This window comes from Astyanax mexicanus, chromosome 1 (assembly GCF_023375975.1).
Source record: "Astyanax mexicanus isolate ESR-SI-001 chromosome 1, AstMex3_surface, whole genome shotgun sequence".
Lineage (NCBI taxonomy): Eukaryota > Metazoa > Chordata > Actinopteri > Characiformes > Acestrorhamphidae > Astyanax > Astyanax mexicanus.
In genome coordinates this window covers 58,300,136-58,323,035 of record NC_064408.1, presented here as the reverse complement: position 1 = coordinate 58,323,035, position 22,900 = coordinate 58,300,136, and the positions used below count along the sequence as shown (strand labels likewise).

Genomic DNA, 22,900 nt, shown 5'->3' with positions numbered 1-22,900 from the left:
GGTTTTGCTCCCTTTGGGAAGAATTATTCTCTTTCTCCCACCCAGCCAATGTAATCTCCAGGGGCGTTGCCTGGCCAGGGCTTCCAGGGCTTTAGCCCCAAATAATTTTCTAGTAGCCCCGCATCATTTTGCTGAGCTTAGCAGTATTATTAATGAGGAGACAGGATCTTGCTGGTTTTGTGAAGCACGGTTAGCTGGTAGGGAAGCCTACTATTTACTTTATATATATATAATTACCTGGGCTGAGCCCCAGATCTTCACATACCCAGGCAATGCCCCTGTAGGTCTCTATTTCCTGATGTAACAGAAGCGTGAGTTAATGTTCTCCTCCAAACATATTCAAATGCTTCAAGTGCTCGTACTTCATGTGACAATTTTAAGGTTGGTGGTTCACTCTGTGCTGACGACAAAGTGCTACCTAACTTCCAGAAAATAAAAGGAACCATCCAGAGTATTTTTTTTAATTTTCTATATATTTTAAAATGCAGCCCCTCTGCTAATTTCTATCTAGCCATATCTTGTTGAAATGTTGAACGCATCATTTGAGTTTTCTTCTCGTTTATTTGAAAAATCGTAATTTGACAGTGTATTTTGAAGTCTTTTTCAGGTCTTACCACATAAAACACAAAATCTCCTCAGTGATAGACTGAGTAAATCAGTTAATGAATGAATGAATGAATGAAAGGTGACTGAAAGCACAGAAGGGCAGGTCAGGTGAGCTACAGACAGAAGGTAAAGCCCTGTAAAAGAGGGCCGTTTTAGTGAAGCCACCGCATCTGTTTCTGCAGTGTCCCAGCAGGATGCCAATTATATCAGTTAGGAGGCAGAGGGTTTTCTGCCCGTTCTGGCACAGCGGCTATAATAAATAACCGATCAGCTGACTGCCAGTCTCTTGGCTGCTATCAGAATAATAACGAGCCTATTGGTGCCTGCTGTGCCTGCATGATAGCTGTTTGAATATTTTTCCTTTGCCTTGCACAAAGAGCGAGCCAAGTGTCTTCCTAGTGCCAAGGAATGCATCAGAGACTGGAGGGTCTGGGCCTGATTACAAGACTGTTAGCAATACCTGAGTCTGGTGAGGAGCAGGACTGCTGCCCTTATGTTCAGCCTATTAGATCAGAAGCAGCTTTTGATTTAGCATTCAGTTACATTTCCCACTCCTATTACTTAATAATAAATCATTTAAAATGGATTGTTTTTAGTGTGGTTATAAAATAACAGACTGTGGACACAACATACAACTCTGGAAAAAAATAAGAATGAAGATAAAAATAAAATAAAATAAAAATAAAAATGAAGAGTTTCTTTGGTTTTACCAAATTGAAAAACCTCTGGAATATAATCAAGAGGAAGATGGATGATCACAAGCAGTATCCAAAAGCAGTGTGTAAGACTGGTGGAAATTTCTGAGGAAATTTGTGAAAACCTTGTGAGATTTCTGCACAAGGTGCATGAAAACTGTGGTTTATTCCAAACCAGGGTTAATCCATCAAATATTGATTTCTGAACTCATAAAACTTTATAAATATGAACTTGTTTTCTTTGCATTATTTGAAGTCTGAAAGCTCTGCATTTGCTTTTTTTATTTTAGCCATTTCTCATTTTCTGCAAATAAAAGCTCTGAATTACAATATTTTTATTTGGAATTTGAAGGAAATATTGTCCATAGTTTATGCAGTAATCTTTATTCTTCCAGGTCGACCTGTTCCTCTCCCTTAATCATCCAGACATGATTTTCTCTTTTTTCCAATGGTCACACTCAATCCAAACAGAGCCGTATTTATGTGTCAATGTCACTGACAGCACCTGGTTATATCTCCAACTAAGAAAGGTATCAACTGCGGTCAGTCTGTTACAGCATTTTTAGATTTGTAGATTTAAAATGTGTATTACTTTTAATAACCTTTCACTTGCTATTATTGCAGAAGTAATATACTGCTTTATATTGTATTTAGAGTTTGTAAACTGCTTTGCAAGCAATTGTAAAGAAGATAAGAAAGATCCTGAGTTGTGTTTTGTGAGTAATCTTGTTTGTTCATAAAATGTAAACATGTTGAAACATGTTAATGGAATGCATATTCTGTAATACCAACAAAAATTGTATTAATAGTATAGTCAGACAAATGTTGTGTTAAGTGTATTTACAGTTTAAAATATGTGATTATAGACCAGATAAAAGGATGTTGGTGACTATAAAGAACTTTAAATTCACTATATCCTTACTTTTTCAAATCCTGTATTTGCAGCTTATTTTTATTCAGGTCTATAGCAAATGGGAATTGTATGTTTTACATATTTAACCATGATCACATGGTACACCCAACTTTTTTTTAGTTTTTTAAGATACAGGGTCTTCAAAGCTAGTGAATCTTTCTTTGAATCTTAACATGTGTGTCACCACCCAAGTCACTGCTTTTCATCACTGGGCTGAACCAGAGCCTGATAACAGACAGTTGGATTGTTCCTGACCAACGACTTATGGCTCTTGCATCTCCAGCTCTGATTTCAGCCTTAAGAAACATGAGTGACCCGGAGCTGTGGAGAGTGAGGGTTCAGCACTGGGGCAAAAACGCCCCATCGGATCATATCTGAATGGCATGCCGCACATTTTCTTCTGACATCACTTCGAACCGAACCCACCCATCCATCCCTAGCCTCAGACTGCTTCACAAACCCAATACAAGCACATTCCACAGGGACAACTCCTGACCCTCTGGGTGGTCCCTGCCGGCCTGAAGATAAAAAAGAAGGCAGAAGAATGCAGAGTGGCCTGAACACGAAGGTGAGGAACACAATACAGGCGTTCATTACTGAACCGAGCTGTGTCTCTGAACCCTGGCTGAAGGAACCATACAGGGGAGAAACACAAAGCTGAGCATTCTGGATAGTACTCTTGAACTGTTAACAGGTGGCCATGCTTTATAGACCTGGGGTTGTTTACCAGAAAAACATGATGATATGAAAAGTTAAGCTGCAGCTCACTGCTGAATTTTCTGACAGGCTTATAAAAATACACAAAAATGTGTATTCCAAAACATGGAGCTTACTGATTTATTACTGATTTACACCTTCTGCTCACTTGCTTGTACCCCCAAACTGCTGGTGCTACAGCTCATATGCTTTCATACACTGTCTCCAGTCTAGCCATTTATAACTGGTGTGATTCTTATAACAGAGCTGCTCTTGGTCGGTCATTGACCTCTACTAGTCTAGCAGTAAGAATGAAAAATGCCACTACCACATTTATGTCACTGCTGTGTCTTCCACCTGAGTAATGTCTAATAAATAGTGGTTTTCCCATCAGAAACTGCCCAAAATTTGTGATAGATGATTAACATTTTAGAATCAATGTTAATATATTGCTAGAAAATAATACAAACATATTTGGCTGCAGATCAACTTCCAACATAACTGCCGCGGGGATAGTTTTAAGGGTTAACTTTACCTAGCACTTAGTGCTATATTTATAACTAAGACTGTTAAGGATATAGGAGGAGGGGTCTACAGTGCTGTTAGCCAATCAGAGGTGACATATTTGCATGTATGAATGTTCATGAGCAAGAGCCAAACCTCGTCTTTCTTCAGAGACAATTCAGTGATCTAAAGCAGGGCTAAATAGAAACCTTTTTTCACACACAAAAAAACGGCTTATATTGCATTCATTCATACTAGAGACCACAACTAGACATTTTTTAATGAAATAAAAAACTATGGAATGAGACCTTTAACCCACTTAATTTACTGAAGTTAAACTGTTCATGCAGAGTATTTATCTTGTACATGGTCAATCATTTATTTAATAGTATACTGGGTAAAATGATCTGAACAGTACACAGACAGAACACTTCAATAAATACAATTTACACAGAACAGTTCTCAATCAAAAACAAACACATTCTTATCAGTATTAACTATTAAATTCGTGCAAGGTAGAACTCACACACACACACACACACATCACCTTACACTCAGGACGCAAAGTACGAGTCATGCATTGAATACAGCCGGTCAATTGGCGTCAGGAGGGACGTCTCTGCTAGCGGTAGGCACTCTCCAAGGTGACAGAGTGGATCACTGTTCACGTCACTGTACAAGGCCTCGCAGCCTACAGGGAGAGATTCAGAGCTTAGATAAGAAAATCTCAGAAAAGAACAGGGAATCAGGCTGGGCTTACTCTGTTAGTAGATAACAGCAGTACCGTATGGGTTCATGTGGTCTCCCGGCATCTGAGGAGGGGTTAAACCCTGACGGAAAGGGTCTAGTTTAAAGCTGTGGGCATCCACAGTCACAGTCTGCTGCTGCTTCTGCTGCTGAGGAACAGATACATACAGGTCCATGCTCTTCAGTTCTGGTGGCAGTCCACAAGAGGGTGCTGTGAGAGGGAGACAAGAATCATGGAGGTCACCTTACACTGCATTTTTACTGCACTGCAAGTTTGGGAATACCTAACTTCCCAAAATGTTTTTAGTTAAGTAAGCATCATTTCACTTTTCTACAACTAAAGTCATTTTTATCTTATCTGATTTGTCTTTGCAAAACCTCAGGGATTTAGTAATTTAATATTATTATCATACAATCTATTTTTTGTTTTTATCATTATTACTCAACATCAGCAAACCTCTTATTCTTAATTCATATATTCACAAACCTGATCAGGCTAATCAGTGAATTATCAGTTACTCCAAGAGCTGGATCAAATATTTTGGGGCAGAAAACATCTGACACTGAGGGGTCCGGAGGAGCGGAGTAAAAAAAACGCTTATTCAGACAAATATTTGAGTAAAATCTAGTCCTAATGAGCAAATTGCTGTGATAAACACAAAACTGGGTGTTCCAGAAAATACCAGTCATTTAAATTTTTGTGTAAATAAATTGAGTGTAGTAACCGACTACTGTAATAACCAACTACAGACTGAGGAGTATATGTTTAAGTGCGGAGGAGTGGAGAACAGTAATGCAGGTTTAAAGGCGTGTTGATGGTGTGAGTGGTACCAGTGGGTAGTGTTTGGGGGTCTCTCTGTTCTTGTGGAGACTGGACCTGCTGCTGTTGCTGCTGCTGTCGTCTGGCCAGCTTCTTCATCTAAAGTTCATATTAAAAAGATGCTGCAGTTAATTTTTACATGATCAGATGATCAGATGATCATTATTTACCTGACATTTTCAGTTCTAGGCTTCCATTAGTCCATTTTAAATAAGAATGTGAATGTGAATATGAGTCAGTCTTTATTTTTATCTGGAGGTACACTGTTGGTAACCCTCATTTTCAATTCAGATTAAACAGACAGGGACTGAATAAAATAAAACTAAAAATAAAAGAAAAATAAGCAAAACATAAAAAAACATTAAACATTAATATGAAATGATCAAAGTAAGATTAATAAGAGATAATTAATAAGACATAAAAAGATAAAAAAACTAAATGAAAATGAATAGTATAGAAAAGACGCTAGTAAAGCATTCATTTAAAAAGTAAAAAAAAAATTAAGCTAAAACTAATCGTTAACAAATATATATATATATATAGAGTAGGAGATAAAACAATTATGCATAATTATGAAAAGGATAATTAGAGCTTTAAAATATAGTCACAGCACAATATACAGGTAAACGCTTGATAAAGACACTGACAAACAACAACAGCCATTAATGCACCACATGTCTAAAAAAAATTAACTCTGTTGTAGACTTATGCTAACATAGCTAATTGTTTACACAGTCACTTGGTTGAAGAGTTATTTCTTTTAATTATTAATACAATAAAACATATTTAGGATTGGGCTGTTCATTATATCGAGCTATGTCTCAGGGTTTTTTTTATTATTTTTTAACGCAATTAACTAATTAAAAAATTTCACTAACCAAAATGGCACAAACACAATTTTACAAGTAAGCGCTCGGGGAAGAATGCCGCTGTCATTTCTGTTACGTCAGCTAACAGACGCACTGGCTAGAATCGCGCTGAGTGATGGGTGAGAGAGAGCGAGGCCAATTATGCTCTCTAGGACTCCTGGTCACAGATGGCTGTGGAATCACCAGAGACTGGACCTGCAATCTCCCAAATACTGGGCCAACACTAAGACTGCAGCGCCACTTTAGGGCCTGTTTTATTAAAGCAATATACCTCAAAACCCTGTGTCATTGTTTCACACTGATTTTATTTGTATTGACTCTTCTGTCATGTCTAACAACACACGTTCACCACGACACAATTACTGTAAACTCTGTAACACACTCTCAGGACTTCACACTCTTCACTGTCATAACACTCATCATGAAAGGGTCCTTAGGAATATGTATTCTGAGGAATGTATTTATATGTGGGTTCAGGGTAAGAAACAGTATGCACGCTGTGACTGTATGTACGGAAATACAGTGCTAATCTCAGGTGGATCTACAAGCAATATTTCATCAGTTTCCTTCATGAACTGATAACACTGTGTACTTCCTCCACAGCAGAAAAAATGGAAATTTAAATGTTCTTCTCAAGGTGTGTGTATGTGTGTGTGTGTGTGTGTGTGTGTGTGTGTGAAGGGCATCATATTACCTTGGCTCTTTGGTTCTGGAACCAGACCTGAACAACTCGTACACTCAAACCCGTCTCTGCTGCCAATGTCTCCCTTACCTTACAATGAGAAAGAGAGAGAGAGAGTGTGACCTTCAAGGTCTGTGGGTCATGTAGGCTAACTGATGTACTGACCCTGGCTGGAGTATCAGATCAACAGAGATAAACACAGGGCTGCTCACGGAGCAGCTGCGCATAAAGGCAGACACTGCTCCTCTATCTCTATCTTTATTTTCTTCTTATAGCTTAAAAAATCACAATATGTTATGAATCATGCTATTATTGTAGTACACACTCTATAATTTAACTTTATAAATGAAGCTATACTACACAGAACATAAAGTGTCCAGGAACATAGTCTGATTTTCGATACAGGCATTTTATTGCACACATACAACTTGTATATTCCTCACAGGAATGCATTGTTAATAGTATAAGAAAAGAATAAGTATAAGACACTCTGCACATGAGTCTAAGATCATTGCTAAGCTTCACCTAGACGGGTCTAAAACCCCACTTAGGGGCGGCGTTGGCTGTGAAGCACTGGAGCTAAGCTCTCTAAGGCTCCATCCAATACATTTAGTTTGAGCTGGAGCTATGTTTGTTATCCAAAATGAATCATCCAATATAACCTGTATAATACAATATGACCTTCATATAGCTTTTTGCTTAATTCCATCAAAACCTTTTTTAATATCTACATCCAACTCCTTATTAATAACCTTAATTTCAGAAGAAACATGGAAGACACACATTTGGACATATAATGTATAGTATATGATTATACTATAAAACTGCATATACTATACTATACTAACACAACTTACTGCACTTTATATATGTATTATATAACATTTACTGTATAATAAAACACTAATTAAATATACACAACATAACTAAATTATGTAATTGCACAAATGTATTATATTGTTTATGTCTATACTGTAAGTGTACAATAACCATGCACTATGAATCATTTCACACTCTCTAATTAGCGTCGAATGTTAACGTTAACTGGCCTTTGTAATCTGATTATCTGCAGATCAGGAAAACTTGGGTTGAACCTAGGAAAGTAGGTTAAAGCTTACTTTTCTGCACGGCTTGGATGAGACCTCAAATGAGGCTTTAAAAGCTCGTCTCTGTTGTGTGGTGAGGATAGTACGCGGCCGTTTGGGCCTTTTCTCCCCATCTCCAGCTGTGTTTCCGTCTCCTGTCATTTTCAGGCTCCCCTCTTCATCTTCATCATCCTCATCCTCACTTCTACCTAAAAAGAAAATAAACAGTTAACAAAAACATGTTCTCACTCCATAAACTGGAATTTGAATCCTTCTTCTAATTTTACTTGATAAATAATGTATATTCTCACTGTAGGCACTGTATCTCAGAGTTTTTGTAGATAGATCTACAGATAAATACAGAGCATATAACAGATTAATATAATCACAAAACTACTGATACTCAGTAATTGCTGAGAATGTATTAATTGTGCTTGAATAAGTTTGAAATTTGAAAAGAATCTGATCAAATATCCAGTGATGTTTTTGTTTAAATCTCCTTTATCTTCTACATTTTTACAGACAGTTACAGAATTAGCTGATATTTATCTGAAGCTATTCTTCCCTTTACCTTTAGGATGTTCTCCATACCCTTGGTTGCAACACAAACCCAGGGCATGACTGATCCAACCTCATGCTTTTTTATAACTCTTATTTTATTTATTTATTTTTAAGTCTTACAATGTCTCATTTAAGCTAAACTAACATTTAAGCTAAAAAACAGGGCTATAATGCTTTATACAGGCTACAATAGTTAACATTTATTATATTTATTATACACATTCAAAGGTACTCCAACATAAATGCAACAATAAATAATACAGCAATACAAATAACAAATAGTGATATATGATTTAATATCTTTGACGAATATTTTCAGAGCATTGTAGATTCCACGGTCACATGCTGTTGACATGCAAAATATACTTTTACAGAAGACCAAATGACAAAAAAGGTCATTATTTATATATAAAAAGGAAACATTCATATATTATTTTTATGTTTCTTTAATTTGCACACACCCTTAAATGATGTATCAGAACACTGGCCTAACAATCTGACACAATATGGCAATGAAACTGCTGTAAAAGTGCCCCCTAATCTAGTAAGATCATACTTATCATCTACCTGTGGTTAAACTAAAGATTATTTCTAATAATTTCTAATTATTCTCACACCTCTGTTAGTAGTGACTTAATGGCTGTGTTGTTTTTTATGATGGGCCCATGACAAGGAAAACTATTTTTTTATTTAATAAATTAGAATAGTTCAGTAGTAATGAAATCCAGGCAAAAAGACATACATGAAAAATAAAAAGTTGGATATGGATACTTTAACTAAGGACACATCAGCAGCCCCAGATTTTACACATTTGTTTTGCAAACAGTAGTTTCACTACAACATATGTAGAAAAGTAGGTGTAAAACCTACTTTATAGTGTGCTGTACGCATGGGTGTGTGTGTCTGTGCGTGTGTGTTCATATGTGCGTGCGTGTGAATTTGTGCTGTACCTGAGTCAGAGGTGGTGGGGCTGCTCAGGGAGTGCTGGTAGTCTCGGGTGCAGAGCAGTCTGTCTCCCACCAGCACACAGCGGTCTCCCTTCTGCAGTCTGCAGGAACACACAGAGCAGCAGAAGCAGCGCAGGTGGAACACTGCAGACCCAGCGTGCATCACAAGCTCAGCCGGAGAGATGACCTCAGTGCAGGCCCTGCAGCGCACCAAGAACAACCTAGAGAACAAGAGAGAAAAACAAAATCTTAATGAAGAAAGAAAACGACTAAAGAGCAATCCCACACTCTACTGATTAGTCGCTGTCTGTACTGACGTGAAATAACCTCATTTAGAGAATGTCTACAATGGTCACAGATTTTGGAAACAGTTGGTAAAGTTTGGGAACACCGACACCGTTGTGAGGTTATGTTATAGGTGAGGTTAAACACTGGCCAGCATGTTCATGGCAGGATGACATGAATTATCAGCATTTGATAGAGGCTTCAAAAGGGGGCCAGATGGATGGAACATTCTATTTCTGAAGTTGTGCAAGCATTTACCATTCCTCAATCTACCGTGTCATGTGTACAATATTTTATGCACTATGAGGCACACTTAAAATACTTTAATTTTCCTAAAAATCATCAGTGCACCTTATAATCCAGTGTGCCTTATAGTGCGAAAACTACTGTACCACAGATATGTCTCAGAAGGCATTACCACCCACACTGGACAGTGCAGATCACCCAACATCTAGCTAGAATGGTCTGTAAAAAACTACTCTGGCAGAAATCACATCGCATTTAGTGCAGGAGGACGCAAATGCCACAGGACAGACATGCCAGAAATTCCTGTCCCATGACTTTTGGCATGTCTGTGTATCCAAATTGACCAGTGAATCTTCTGACTTTTATATGTATCTTGATCATAAGTTAACGTTTTAATTAATTTTTATAAAGAAATGTTTTCATATGCTACCTATAAAAACCCAATCTCTAAACTACCACAAAGGAATGGATCAGACAATATGTAACATTTTCCTAAACTAATGTTATATTAGTTGAGAAAGCTTTTAGGAATTAAACTATACATTTATCTGGTCTCTTTCACCAAAACGTTTAATAGTTCTGAACTGGTGTTTTTCTTAAAAACAGTGAACTTCGTATCAAACTACTCTGAATTGCAAGCCTTTTATTTTAACTAGTGAATTATGGAGAAAGTTTTTCAAATCCTAATGCAAAATATTTATTTAATTAGAATTTTTTTTATTTTGTTCAATTTCTACTTAAGAGCTGGAATTCATTAGTTTTAACTTCCCACTACAAGACTAACATAGATAGCAAAGAGAGTTAAAATCATAGCAAACAGCATCTTACGAGCTCCATACTAACCACTTGCAATTCGCTAATCCACATTAAGTTGTTAACTGGACTCTGATTGGAACTGATTTGTGTGTGTCTATATTATAAATGTCCAGTTCTAAAAAATCAGATTGTTGATTATTATAGAGTGTTGATTATGTAAGAAATAAGGGAATTTATACCTTTGAATTTTCATCTAGTCATTTATACAGTAAAAAAGGAATACAGCAACAATAAACAAAAAAAAAACAGAAATTCCAGGGATACTGTCGAGTTGCTCTTTTTCAGGAGTCAGACTGAACTGTCATTTATCCCCTGAAACCTGTCTGCCCTTTCCCTAAAGACACCCAGACACACACCCCCGGCAAGAACAGAGCGGGTTGTCTTAGCTCCTAGCAACCAGAGCCGGGGCCTGAGCAGGGCTTCCTGGGGAGGACAGGAGAAAAGCGCTCTGCAGGCCGTGGCTCCAGCCCGAGCAGCAGCAACCAGGCCTCCCGACGAGAGAGGCCGCTCCAGGGAATGATCTTAACTGGACCTAACCAAAGCCCAGACAATAGCAGAGCTGGCCCCGAGCCGTGCCTGCATTGTGCTGCCCTGGCAGCCGCAGCATTTTCTGTTTGTCAGACCGGGGGCTGAGATTTCTACGCCTGGTGGGAGTCTGGGGGGTGCGAATGTGTGCTGGGTTTGAGTTTGAGATGAAGAGAATGGGGGGTTCACTGCCACCAGAGGTGAGACTGCTCTAAACCCAGGGAGACAAGCTTACACTCTTTTGAGAGCAAGGAATTTATGATGTTTCAATTTCACTCATATATAGTGACATGTACAGTGTCCATTACTGTGTATCTGAAATGCAAACAATTAAATATTTACTTTAAGCTATTCGATGCAACACTTAAAAAATTAGCTACATTGAATTGTCTGATTTTTCTTTAAACTGAAAACATGGTGACATTAATTCTATTGTATTTCTTGTTAACACCCTTAAAAATATTTTATGGGTTCAGATGCTCACTGGGTAACAGTAATGGTTCATTATAGAACTGTAATTTAAAGGTTAAAGGTTCTTCTTTATGACTTTAAATAGCCTTTAAAAAGTAGTTCTACATACAGAAGCATCAAAAGCTTACAGTGCCAATACGAGTCAAATTATCTCTTTTGCAGCACTTTATAGAAAGTGGTATTGTTTCCAATTAACTTTCTTTTTATATATATCCTAAGAATCCAAAGAAATACTATTGGTATGCATACCATATCCAGGTACACACACACACAGCAAATTCCTCTGCGATCAGCAGGAACTAAAACATCCCAGAGCCTTGCATTGTTGAGACCTATTAGTGTTGCTGTGGGAAACTAAGCATGGGGTTTGTAGAGTTCAGCACGACAGAACGGACTTATGTATTTACTGAGCATTCATGGCCTGTTCACTCTACAGAGCGTGTGGTGCTCGTGTTGCTGACTAGAAGCTCATATATGCATCGATTATTTGAGCTGCATATCACTCTACCTGTAACTGTCACACCATCAACACTACAGTCTAAAATCCACCTCTAGAAGAATGCTGATGATTAATATTTCAGTGAATCCATGAAGTTTACTGGAAGCAGAGAGCCGCTTCATGGGTAAAGTGAGGAATGGTCATGGTAAGTTTACAAGGAAACCATTAGTGACCTGAACATTACTAGGAATCAACATCAGCTTTGACACAGCCTTACACCAAAGGTCAAATCAAATCTGTTCACTTATACCTTTACCCAACTGCAGCCAATAAACCAAAATATGATTGCAACTGAAATACATAGATGTTTACGCTAGGTTCTTTGCTAAGGCTAATTAGCAAGCTAGTTAGCACTCAACATTTGCCTCACTGATGTGAACTGCTCTCTAAATCCTTGCACAACCTAAAAAACCTGTAAAGACATTTTTTTAAGATACTTTCAATTAGGAAAAAGTTTAATTTACTACTTTTATCAAATTATTTTATAAAACTTTTGTTTAAGCTAAAAGCCTTCCCAGATAGCAAAAGGACATTGAAATAACCTTGATCTCTGATGTCAGAATTGATTTGCTTATTTGTGCACAATGATTTTACACTGATTCAACATTGATTTTACTCTATGGTTTTATAAGTATGTTTTTTACAGTCTGGTATAAGAGTGTAGAATAGGACAGTTAAATAATAATTATAAATATTATTCTTTTTAATATGTGGAAAGCACTTTACACATTAGAGCATTGTGGTGTAGATTCAGAGCTCCAAGCATGCAAAACCTTTAAATAAATAAATGTTAATGCAATGTCAGAATTTCGATATTAACCAATAGCTATAAGACAATGTTAATTAAAGGTTGTTTTAAGGTTATCTTTCCATCATCAACCTCAAAAAAGTTGATGATGGAACCACTAAAAAAGTAAAACTTATAAATAATTGTAAGATCTTTGCTATCATGGTTAACAAATGTCTGAGCAATAATAAAGCAAGAAAACATTTGGGAACATGTGGTACAAAGTTTTTTGTTGGACATTTTTTTGTAGTTCACTTGTTTAAAACCATGTAAGTTGTAATCCTAAATAAACCTCGCTTCTGATGCTGCAAGACAAACTAAACATGTCAGAGGTTTTGTGTGTAGCCAACCAAAAATAATTATCCATTGAATGTAAACATGCAAACTACAGACAAAAAATGTGTTGACTGGTCGTTTACATTCGGCTTTAGGGGAAAACTGTGTAAAAAACTTTCTACTGCCTTGTGAACCCATCAGCATCCTCCTGAGTACAACAGTGCATGAATGTCAATCAGACCCTAAAGTCAACTGTTTGCTTGAGAGATGAACTCAAGGACATCAGAGGATTTAATGGGTCTGCTGTATGTGCTTCATTAAAGATACATAAACCACTGTAAACACTGAGTGCATGTTCACTAAGTACCAGCGTGGTAGAAGAGCATGATTCCACAAATGTGTAATCCAGTGTTGTTCTAAAGAAGCCATGAGCTGGTTTCATTTCTAGGAGGCTTCATGAGATGGATATCATAGTGGAAAGACTTACTGCTTACTTGCTCCTAGATCTCTTTGTGCTATTATACTTCAAACTGTAACATTCCCAAGTTAACAGAGTGTAGAATAATCACTATAATTAGTGAAAATACTGGTGTGAAAGAGCACCAATAAATGCATAGTCCATAGATAACCAACAACAGGCCCAAAAAGGACCAGAATTTCATTAATGTGATTTCATGTTTGTGTGCCTCTCTAAAAAGCTCTCCACAACCAAACGTTTGCCATATCAGTGAGCCTAACTGACATAGTTAACATGAACATTAAACTTTATCATGGTTAAAGAACAGAAACTTGATCAGAAACGTTGTCGTCTCTCTTGTACTGTGTTTTTGTTATGTGACTGGCCTGTCTAGTCTGTAGCCCCACCCACCCATCATTACTCTGTGATTTTTCTTGATTGTCCTTAGCTTATTTCAAGTGTCTATTTTTTCAAGTGTCTGTTTTCTGTTTTTAGTCCTTTTTTCCTCAGGTGTTCCTTGTTTGTCTCGGTGTATAGTCCATTGATTTCAGTCTCTGTGCATTTCACACATTCATTATTGGTTGTTCCCAGTTTTCTTCAGTTTATTTCTTGTCTCTTGTCAGTTTGCTCTAGTCCAGTCACTTTGTTTCTCTTGCTTTGTGTTTATTTTCACTTTCTGACTTTTTTTTGTTTATTTCATTAAAATAACTTGCATTTACATCTGCCTATTCTCATCTCTCTACAACTGTGACAGTATACATAAGGCACTGAAAAAAAGTAAGTAATGTTTATTCGGGTTTTTTAAAAGAATAAAATACATAACTGTGTCCTAAAAGTTTTTTCAGTCAACTACATTTTGTCATTATATTATTGATGTAGAAATTATTTGAATCTTGTATATTAAATTAATATTTTTTGTTCAGGATTCTGCATTGTCCTTTAGCTTTACCTAGTGTATTCCAATGCATATGTGGTATTTAAATTATTTAGCAAACTGGACTCGATTATGTTGGCTAATTTGGCTACATCTTTAATTACAAGTTTATATAATATAATTTACACATGATTGTCATCTAACTCACATTTTCACACAAACAACTTGTGCACATTCTTTTTTGGAATTAAATCACACACAGACGGTAACCTGTGTAGCAGGTGCAATATTATGAAATTGTTATTTTTAATATCTTGTTCAAAGCAGTTTTGAATACATTCATATCTGCGATTTATTGCCTAGCCCTAATTTCATGTTGCACTGGGTAGGCCATACAGTAGCTCAATCAGTCAACACGAGCTGCACTAAAAGAGCAGCCTGCTGACCCACTTACAGTGACTCTGCTCCCCAGCCTGGTCAGCAGCATGGTGGGTCAGCTATCCAGAAGCCCTGGTGGATGCAGGCTGGGGTTAAGTGGCAGGTTAGTGGGCAGTGCTGCCAGGCACTGGGTATGTGGCTAATTGGTCAGGTCATATAAGCTCATGGCTGAACGAGCAGCTCTCCTACGAAGAACAGATACGCCACCGGGCACAAGCCTATCCAGATGCCTTAGCAAAAGGAACGGGCCAAGTGCCCACTCCCACCACACACACACATACTCACAACACACACAAACATTCACTCCCCCTCCTCTAGGCTCTTCAGCACCCTGAGCATATGGTCCACTCTCCGTTTCTCCTAAAGACCTCCATCAACCTCACAGCCTGCATCGGTCCACTTATTAAGGGCACAGTGGTCATTTTTCCATCATTATCACTTCAGATGATGGGTTGTTCGTGTGTGGACAGGTGTGTTTGTGTGTGTGGTACTGGAGAAAGAAGGCAGCTTGGCAACTTGACCACACAGGTTCACATTTGGCATGATTTCAACAAGGCAAGTGGAGTCTTTAAGGGTAGATATTTAGTCAGAAACATATACTTGCAGTCTAAAGTGACATAAAACATTTAATACATTCCTCAAATAACATGTTTGTGACTTTATTCACACTGGCTCACTAGTAATCTAAGGATGTGTAATCATTTTATAGCCAGAGATCAACTGAAAATTTCCACTGTCTCAACCCTACACAAATCTAAGGCAGTACTTGTGCAGTGTTAGGCTTACATGTTTTAAAGCCCAAAAAGTCTCTTCTATTCACTTTATTTGCCAAATAACTCTTTCAAAAGTAAATGAGCTTCATCTTCACATTTTCAATGTATGTTTATTTGCGCTAATTGAGGAATCATTATTCTGTTGTCTTTTCATAATCAGCTTTTCACAGCGTGTGAATTTTGCTTTTAGGGATTTAATTAAATCAAAGCTCAAAGCCTGATAAAAACAACCCCTATGCTGTAACAACTGGAGAGGTGTTTCTGGTCAGGAAAATCTGCACTATTGTTCTATAAAACAGCACAACGCCCACAAGACATGTTTCTAAAATGCCTGAGTCTTTTTTAAAAGGTTATTTAAATAACAAATTGTTATGTGTGTTACCCTGGTTCTCGGAAACACGAGTAAGATATCTTACTACGCAAAACACACTCTGCTTGACCAACAACAGAAGCCTTAATGGCACTACATCACAACTGATGCCTTCCATCATAGTGGAGTTATGTATCATAACTACGTTTTGGGAGATTGATCCACGCCTTCACTCCTCCCACTTCCTTCCCTATTTAACCGTCACTTTCTCTCTACCTGCTCTTTGAACAACATTGCACCCACCTCCTCCTCATCTTCCTCCTTCTTTAATTTTATTATTTTCCTCATGTTTCCTCATGTTTCTGCCCCAAACTCCACCCCAAATACTCTGAGTTTCTTCTTCTCTGCCCAGTCAAGGGCGTGGGTCAATACTAGCAAAAATTGAGGTAGAAATCAAGGAGACATTGATAAACATTAGAGAGCTTAATCTCTTAAGGTGCCCAAAATTTTACATGGGGCTACTTTCATTTTATTCAATCTAGAATTGTAGAAAACTAAATTATTACACTATATATTGTTTAAGATGTTGAGAAAAATGTTTTATCTGTTACTATGGCTTTTATATATGACTTCATCTTCTACTCAACAACCTATTATTAGTAAATAAAGACATTTTGAGCATGGGTGTCCAAAATTTGTACCTGCTACAGTAAGTCCTACAGTAAGATACTTTAGAAAGTTTTTTACTGTTTGTATCTGTTATTGTTAGGCTCCTTGTGGATCATCTCCTCTGTGCATGTATGTTCGGATGTGAGAATGTGTGTATGAGGGAGAAAGTGAGTGGCTGTGTTTTTGGAGGGTCAGTAGGGGGTCGGCACACTGTGACGACATGGCCATATGCTGTCCCCAGCTTGCAGTTGCCACACCGATGGGTCCTGCTAATTTAACACATCTTGACAATGTGTCAGTAGTGCTGTCCTAGTCTGGCTCTCTCTCTGTATGTGTGTTTGGGTGTGTGTGTGTGTGTGCGCGCGCGCATGTGTGAAAGCCTCCGCACATTCCTTGGCCCACAGCGACCCTTCCTCCAGCAGTCACCTTGTCTTCCAGGAACTCAGTGCCAAGTCCCCCCAACACACCCACCCACGCCAACCCCCCACCTCCCACCCGCACTGACATTGGCCGAAACAAAGATGCACAAACTCTGTTCATGCAGACGCCCAAATGCAATATTTGCACAAAATACACTGAAAAATACACATTATTTCCCAGAGTTTTATGTCTGCATAAGTATTTTTGTAATTAAATCTACCACACTAACATCAAAGGCCTCATGAAACAAAGCTCTAGTGAGAGCTCTTTACAGGTTTGTTTCTCTGTACCAAGAATGTACAGAACAACTTTCCCAACCAATCAGAGAACACAATTTTGGGGTTTAGATACTAGAGGCTGAGACTTTATTTTGGTTAGATTGCTGTGACTTAAAAATATACCTGCATTTAAATAAAAGACACTCATCCAAAGACCTGTTTGTGTGTGACCATTTGTGTCTACCACTACCACTGTTCCTGCACTGTCTAGTGTTTAAACACATTTAAACCCCTTTGATTTAAATGCACAATCATTTTGTGAATTTATATCTTAATTGGCCTATATTGTAAGTTTTGACAAACTTATTACAGAAACAAGGTATAATATACTCAAGTGTATATTCTGTTATTCTGTCTCCTAATGTCTACTTTACTCTTTTACTGTTTGATAAGTGTATCTGTATGCAATCACTGAGTTTTTTTAGTGGAGAGCAGAAATTTCAGGCCATTTCAAGTCATAATGAGTGTTTTTTACACCTGTCTCTTTAGTCTGGTTAAAATGGCTCTGGATTGCTTCTGCCCTTGGTAAGATTAATTTGGGCAGATGTGAATACAGCAATCACACACGGATGCAGTCAAAAACCACATGCTTTGAGACTTATAAGAGAAGTCTCTTAGTCTACATTCACATAACAGGCTGAAGTGAATCAAATCTATTTTTTTGCTCAATGTGGCTCTGATCTGAATTTTTTCATGGCTGTGTGAACGTGCCAAATCTGATTTTATTTAAAAAATAAAATTTGAGTCACTTTCATATGTGGTCCTTAATTAGATACATATCTGATTCATAGACCAGCGACTTAAATGTGCAAGGTCAAAATTAGAATTCATTCGAATTTTTGCTTTTAAGCATGCACTACGTGCTTCTCTCTCGTCCTCGCTGTGCAGCTATAGCTGCAAAAACAGCAAAAGCAAACCGCCTGGCCTTTTTTCTCCTCCTCGACCTGAGCAAGTACTTCAGATCAGCTGTTTACTCTCTCCACCCGAACAAAAGGTGCTCCATATATGAGTTTTTTGTTGTTGGTGAACAAGGCAAAGTTTATACAGGTATCAATGTGCGCATGTGAGGCGTTTCAGTGTTAGATTTGCTCACATTACACACAGATACAGATCACTTGTATTTGTGAATGTGAATTATCAGGTTAGACAAAAATCATATTTAAGCAATGTGGCTTGTAATGTGAACATAGCCTTAGTGTGTCCCATTGCTTACATGTGTAATAGAGCAGCACACTGTGTGAAATATCAAGGAACAAAATTAACATTACAAGAATGTGAGAAATTGTCAAAAAAAAAAAGACATGACACATGGGGAATTTTAACAACATGTCCTTATTGACAAAATTGTAATTATGTAATTTCTTTGTGTACATACACCTACTTATACTGTGAAGTTTAACACTAGCAGAAAGACTCCTTTTTAGTGATTACTCACCCACAATCAAAAAAGCTTTAAGATTGCAGCAAAATAAAGCTTGATAGTTTTACTTAAGGCTATAACCACCTTTGTCAGATTAAAGGCTTAAATACTATGTGGCTTTGTTTTGGCTGTGGCTTTGAATGGACCAATATAGTATACTACTATATACTGTGCTGCTTTACAAAGTTATGATGTGTTGCAGTTTTTCTCCTTTACACCACCAAAAGTCAGACAAATGCATTTTTCATAAGAAGTTCACTGAGGTCAGCTTTCTGACAGGACTATAGCTAACAGGTAATGTATTGTATTTTAAATTATCTATTTTGCCAACCTGGGCTGAACAGTCTCGCCGCAGGTACTTCTTGTGTAGCCCAGCTCAAGTGGCCTGCAGCTGTGGGTTCAACTCCCACTCCAGTTATTTGTGAATACTCCTTTATACCACAAAGCACGCCAACAACCTTCCATTCAGAAATGAAAGTCATATTTACTGTAATTAATCCAAAGTTCATTCTACTTTTGGAAATTGTCTCTTATATTCAGGGAACAGTTTCTAATAGATTTTGGAGCATTGCTGTGAGGATTTGATTGCATTTAGTGACAAGAGTGTTAGTGAGGTCAGGACATTTGATAATCAGCCTGTGCCTTTTTCCCCAACTCCCCAACTTATTCAAATATTACATGGAGCTCCATCATTCTAAGGAACGCAGTTCCACTCCTGGGGACCTTTAAATACATCTAGCTGACACCTGACATTATGCATGGTGCCAACAAGCTCAAGCTTCTATTTAATACTTCTCAACAGGCTCTAGACAGACTTGTTTGAGCAATAGGGGCAACAAGAAGCTGCATTCAATAAAGGGATTAAAGATTTTTACAAACATTTGCACACAGTGTAATTTAGAGTGGTTTGACTTAAGGTGAGACAGGTGTGCAGTGCAGAGAACTGACAGATTTATAGGAAAGCAGAGCATTTTGATTACAGGCAATCAGACCCATGATTTTATTGCCTTTTATTTATATAAAGACCAAATAGAGCATAGGTGTCCACATTAGGGAGTGTCCCAGATTTGTCTTGTACATTTTTATAGCATTTTCTAGTAACAATTTATTTTTGTAGGAATTGTCCTGAGCAGACAAACAACAGTCCACTTTATACCAAAGCTAAACAGTGTTGTGTAATCATTTCTTGATAAATCATAAAGCATTTTACATGCCTTGTTTCAATTACTATGCATATGGTCTATGTCAGCATGATCTGTGTAAATTGTGGAGTAAATTAAGGAGTTAAAAATGATTTCCTTTGTTTAGTATGATTTTTTATTTAGGAATACAACAAAAACAACCAAATAATAATTTTAGTATGTAATATTATATATATAGGTAAAATTAACTGGAACAAAAAGGTTTAGTTGTTGCATGAAATATCAAATGTAGCTATGCATCTAGTAAAACATAATTTTGTTTGTGCTGTAGTTAAATTCGAAGCAATTTAATAAAATTGAATATAGGTATCACACCAAACTGTCCTGACTTAGCGTTTTTAATTTTGAGCTCGTTGTGTGTAAATAACAAGTGACTGTCTAAAAGCGTGTTTACACTTACTGTAACTAACCCTGCTGTTTAGATTGTTTCAGCCACCTGTACTATACCAGCCTTGACACACAAGTGACACAGAATAGTGAACAGAGTGAACAGGGAGTCAGCAGACTCTCCTCCTGTGTGTGTGTTGTGTGTGTGTGTGGTACCTCTGGTAGTCTGTCCTGCAGTAGAGTTTGTTGTCTCTGCTGTAGCAGCTCTTCTTCAGCAGCTCTCCACACTCACAGCAGCGCGCGCACCGCTCGTGCCACACGCCGCAGTGCACGCGCAGCAGGAACCGCTCCCGGATGGGGCGCGAGCAGCCCGCGCACACACACGCGGCCTGAGGAGAGGGGTCCACACAAACTGTACATCCCACCATACACACACACACACACCAGAGAAAACACGCCGTTACAGACACAGGACAGCACTTAGCTCAATACACTCACAATACAGAGAGAGTGAGACTACAGACATTCAACCACACTCATTAATGATCTAATATGTGTAAAAAGTGCTAAATGTTTCAAAGCATCATTTCTCCATTTTGGTCTTGTTTTTCACTATTTAAACAAATGTGAATCTCTATTCTTCACAATTTTCCAATTTTACTTGCAAGGTAAAAAAAACTTTTTTCTTTTGCTGTTTATAGTAAAATTAACGCACAGCAGAAACCGATTCACAGTATTTTTTTTACAAGAGCAGTAAAAGTAAATAAAACTAATGAAAGTTAATATGACGTCATTTTACAGTGTTTTTATCAATTGAAAAATATTTATTTAAAATATTTAATATTTAAAACTACATAACATAACATAAATGTGCAAATATTCCCTCTACGATCAATATAGAAAAGGCATAAAAACTGTGTCTATAATAGGCAGCACATACTTACATTTATATCCTTTGTTTAATTGTTTTAAATTGTTTTATTTTATTTCTGATTCTAAATAAAATATAACCGCTTTAAACAAAAATAAATATAAATTAATTAATGAATAATAAATATATCTCATAATAACCAGTAAAACACACTGATAAATTCTCGCGGCTACACAGGACCGTATTAATACACAGGAATAAAGGAGTTAATTTAGTTTGATTTACCAGGTAAAGCTGACAGATTTCCTTCCCCCATGATGATCGGAAACTCTGCAAAGTAAATAAAGATAAAAAATGATGATCAATGTTTTTTTCTGTCCTCAGCTCAGAATAAAACACACAAACACATCCTCACATATTCACTCACAGCAGATCTCACACACTCTCACTTCTTCCCACACACACACTGCACTCACACGAGGACGCACCTGACGAGGACTGTCCTCACCCACACCCTCACAACTTTAACACAGATTAAACTCAGGCTACACTCTGAACTCACTGTAATACTGGAGGAGAAACGGAGGAGAAACTCACCCAGCAGAAGCGACCCGCGCTCACACACACCTACTAATCTCTCTCTCTCTCTCTTTCTCTCTCTCTCTCTCTCTCTCTCTCTGTGTCCTCCTGTTGAGAGCTGTTCAGATGATCAGACTCAGTGATTGGGTATTGAACAGTATCGGTGAATGAACTGATATTATGGGCATGTTGAGAGAGAGACGCAGGTGCGGTTCGGTCTGTTGCGTTTTTTCTCTCTACATTTTGTGTTGAAATAAATAAATAACACAGCTGAACTCCCCTAGTGCAATATTAAACAACAAAACGTATATAAATATATATATTTGAATATATTAGTGTAATTTTGAATCACATTTATAATTAAGTGATGTAAATAATTAAATAATTCGATTGGTTGGCTTTATCTTTTAGTCTGTGAATATAATTAGTCTCTTCACTTCTTATTTATTGCTTTTGGGGAGGGTTCTGGGAGTTTAGTTTTCGGGGGGTCTCACAAGAGTGCGCTTCTTTAATGACATCTTTTTTAGTTGTATTTGTGTATGTTTTGATCTAGACTAATTAGTTAGTAGTTAGTAAAGCTTCAGTTACTGATTTATATAAAGTGCAAAGTAATGTGGGCAATACATGCAAAGTAAAAAAAAAAAAAAAAACATACATAGTAGCAGCACGGATTTACCAGATCAATCAGTTCACAATTTCATTTGCTCTTGGAACAGGAAACATCGTGGTTTTATCTGAAAATCTACCTGAAGAACTGTTTCGAATCAGTTGAGTTCGAACAAAGAATATAAAAATATGAATACGAATATGCACGCTATAAGCTGTTATAACACATAGGAGTAATTTTCATTTGTATTTGAAAATATACATTTTACCTGCAAGAAATCTAAATTTTAAGGTAATTTACCAGATGCGGTGGAGAAGAAGTTACACAGAAGAAAAACAATAATTAAGGGAGTATTATGTATTTATTCATGACAACAATTTCCAACTACGGTTTTTTAATGTTTCTGTGTGGTCTTCTCACTATAAATATCAAAAATAGACAACCTACATGATTATCATAAAAGTCTTAATTTGGTCAGTAAAAAATACTTATTTATTGTTTGTGTAATGATCACTGACGGGTCAAAAATTGAAAGAATTTATAATGAAGGGATGTGTAGGGGCTGGTATGATCTTGATAACAGCTTTAACCTTTTGAGATCTATGATATTATCATGCTCCTCGCTACTGTGTACTAATCCTTGGT

The 22,900-nt window shown here is 37.3% G+C and overlaps 1 protein-coding gene across 1 annotated transcript; it reads right to left on the bottom strand.

The window, feature by feature from the left end:
* Positions 1-3,723: 3,723 nt before the first annotated feature.
* lmx1a (LIM homeobox transcription factor 1, alpha) lies at positions 3,724-21,696 on the bottom strand. The gene is made up of 9 exons (XM_007245496.4): positions 21,558-21,696; positions 21,355-21,399; positions 20,415-20,610; positions 9,129-9,346; positions 7,651-7,826; positions 6,545-6,622; positions 4,993-5,080; positions 4,199-4,372; positions 3,724-4,105 (listed from the first exon to the last, which is right to left on the bottom strand). The coding sequence occupies exons 2-9, from the start codon at positions 21,383-21,385 to the stop codon at positions 3,969-3,971; spliced, it is 1,098 nt and encodes a 365-aa protein (XP_007245558.3). The 5' UTR covers positions 21,386-21,399; positions 21,558-21,696; the 3' UTR covers positions 3,724-3,968.
* Between the last annotated feature and the right edge of the window lie 1,204 nt (positions 21,697-22,900).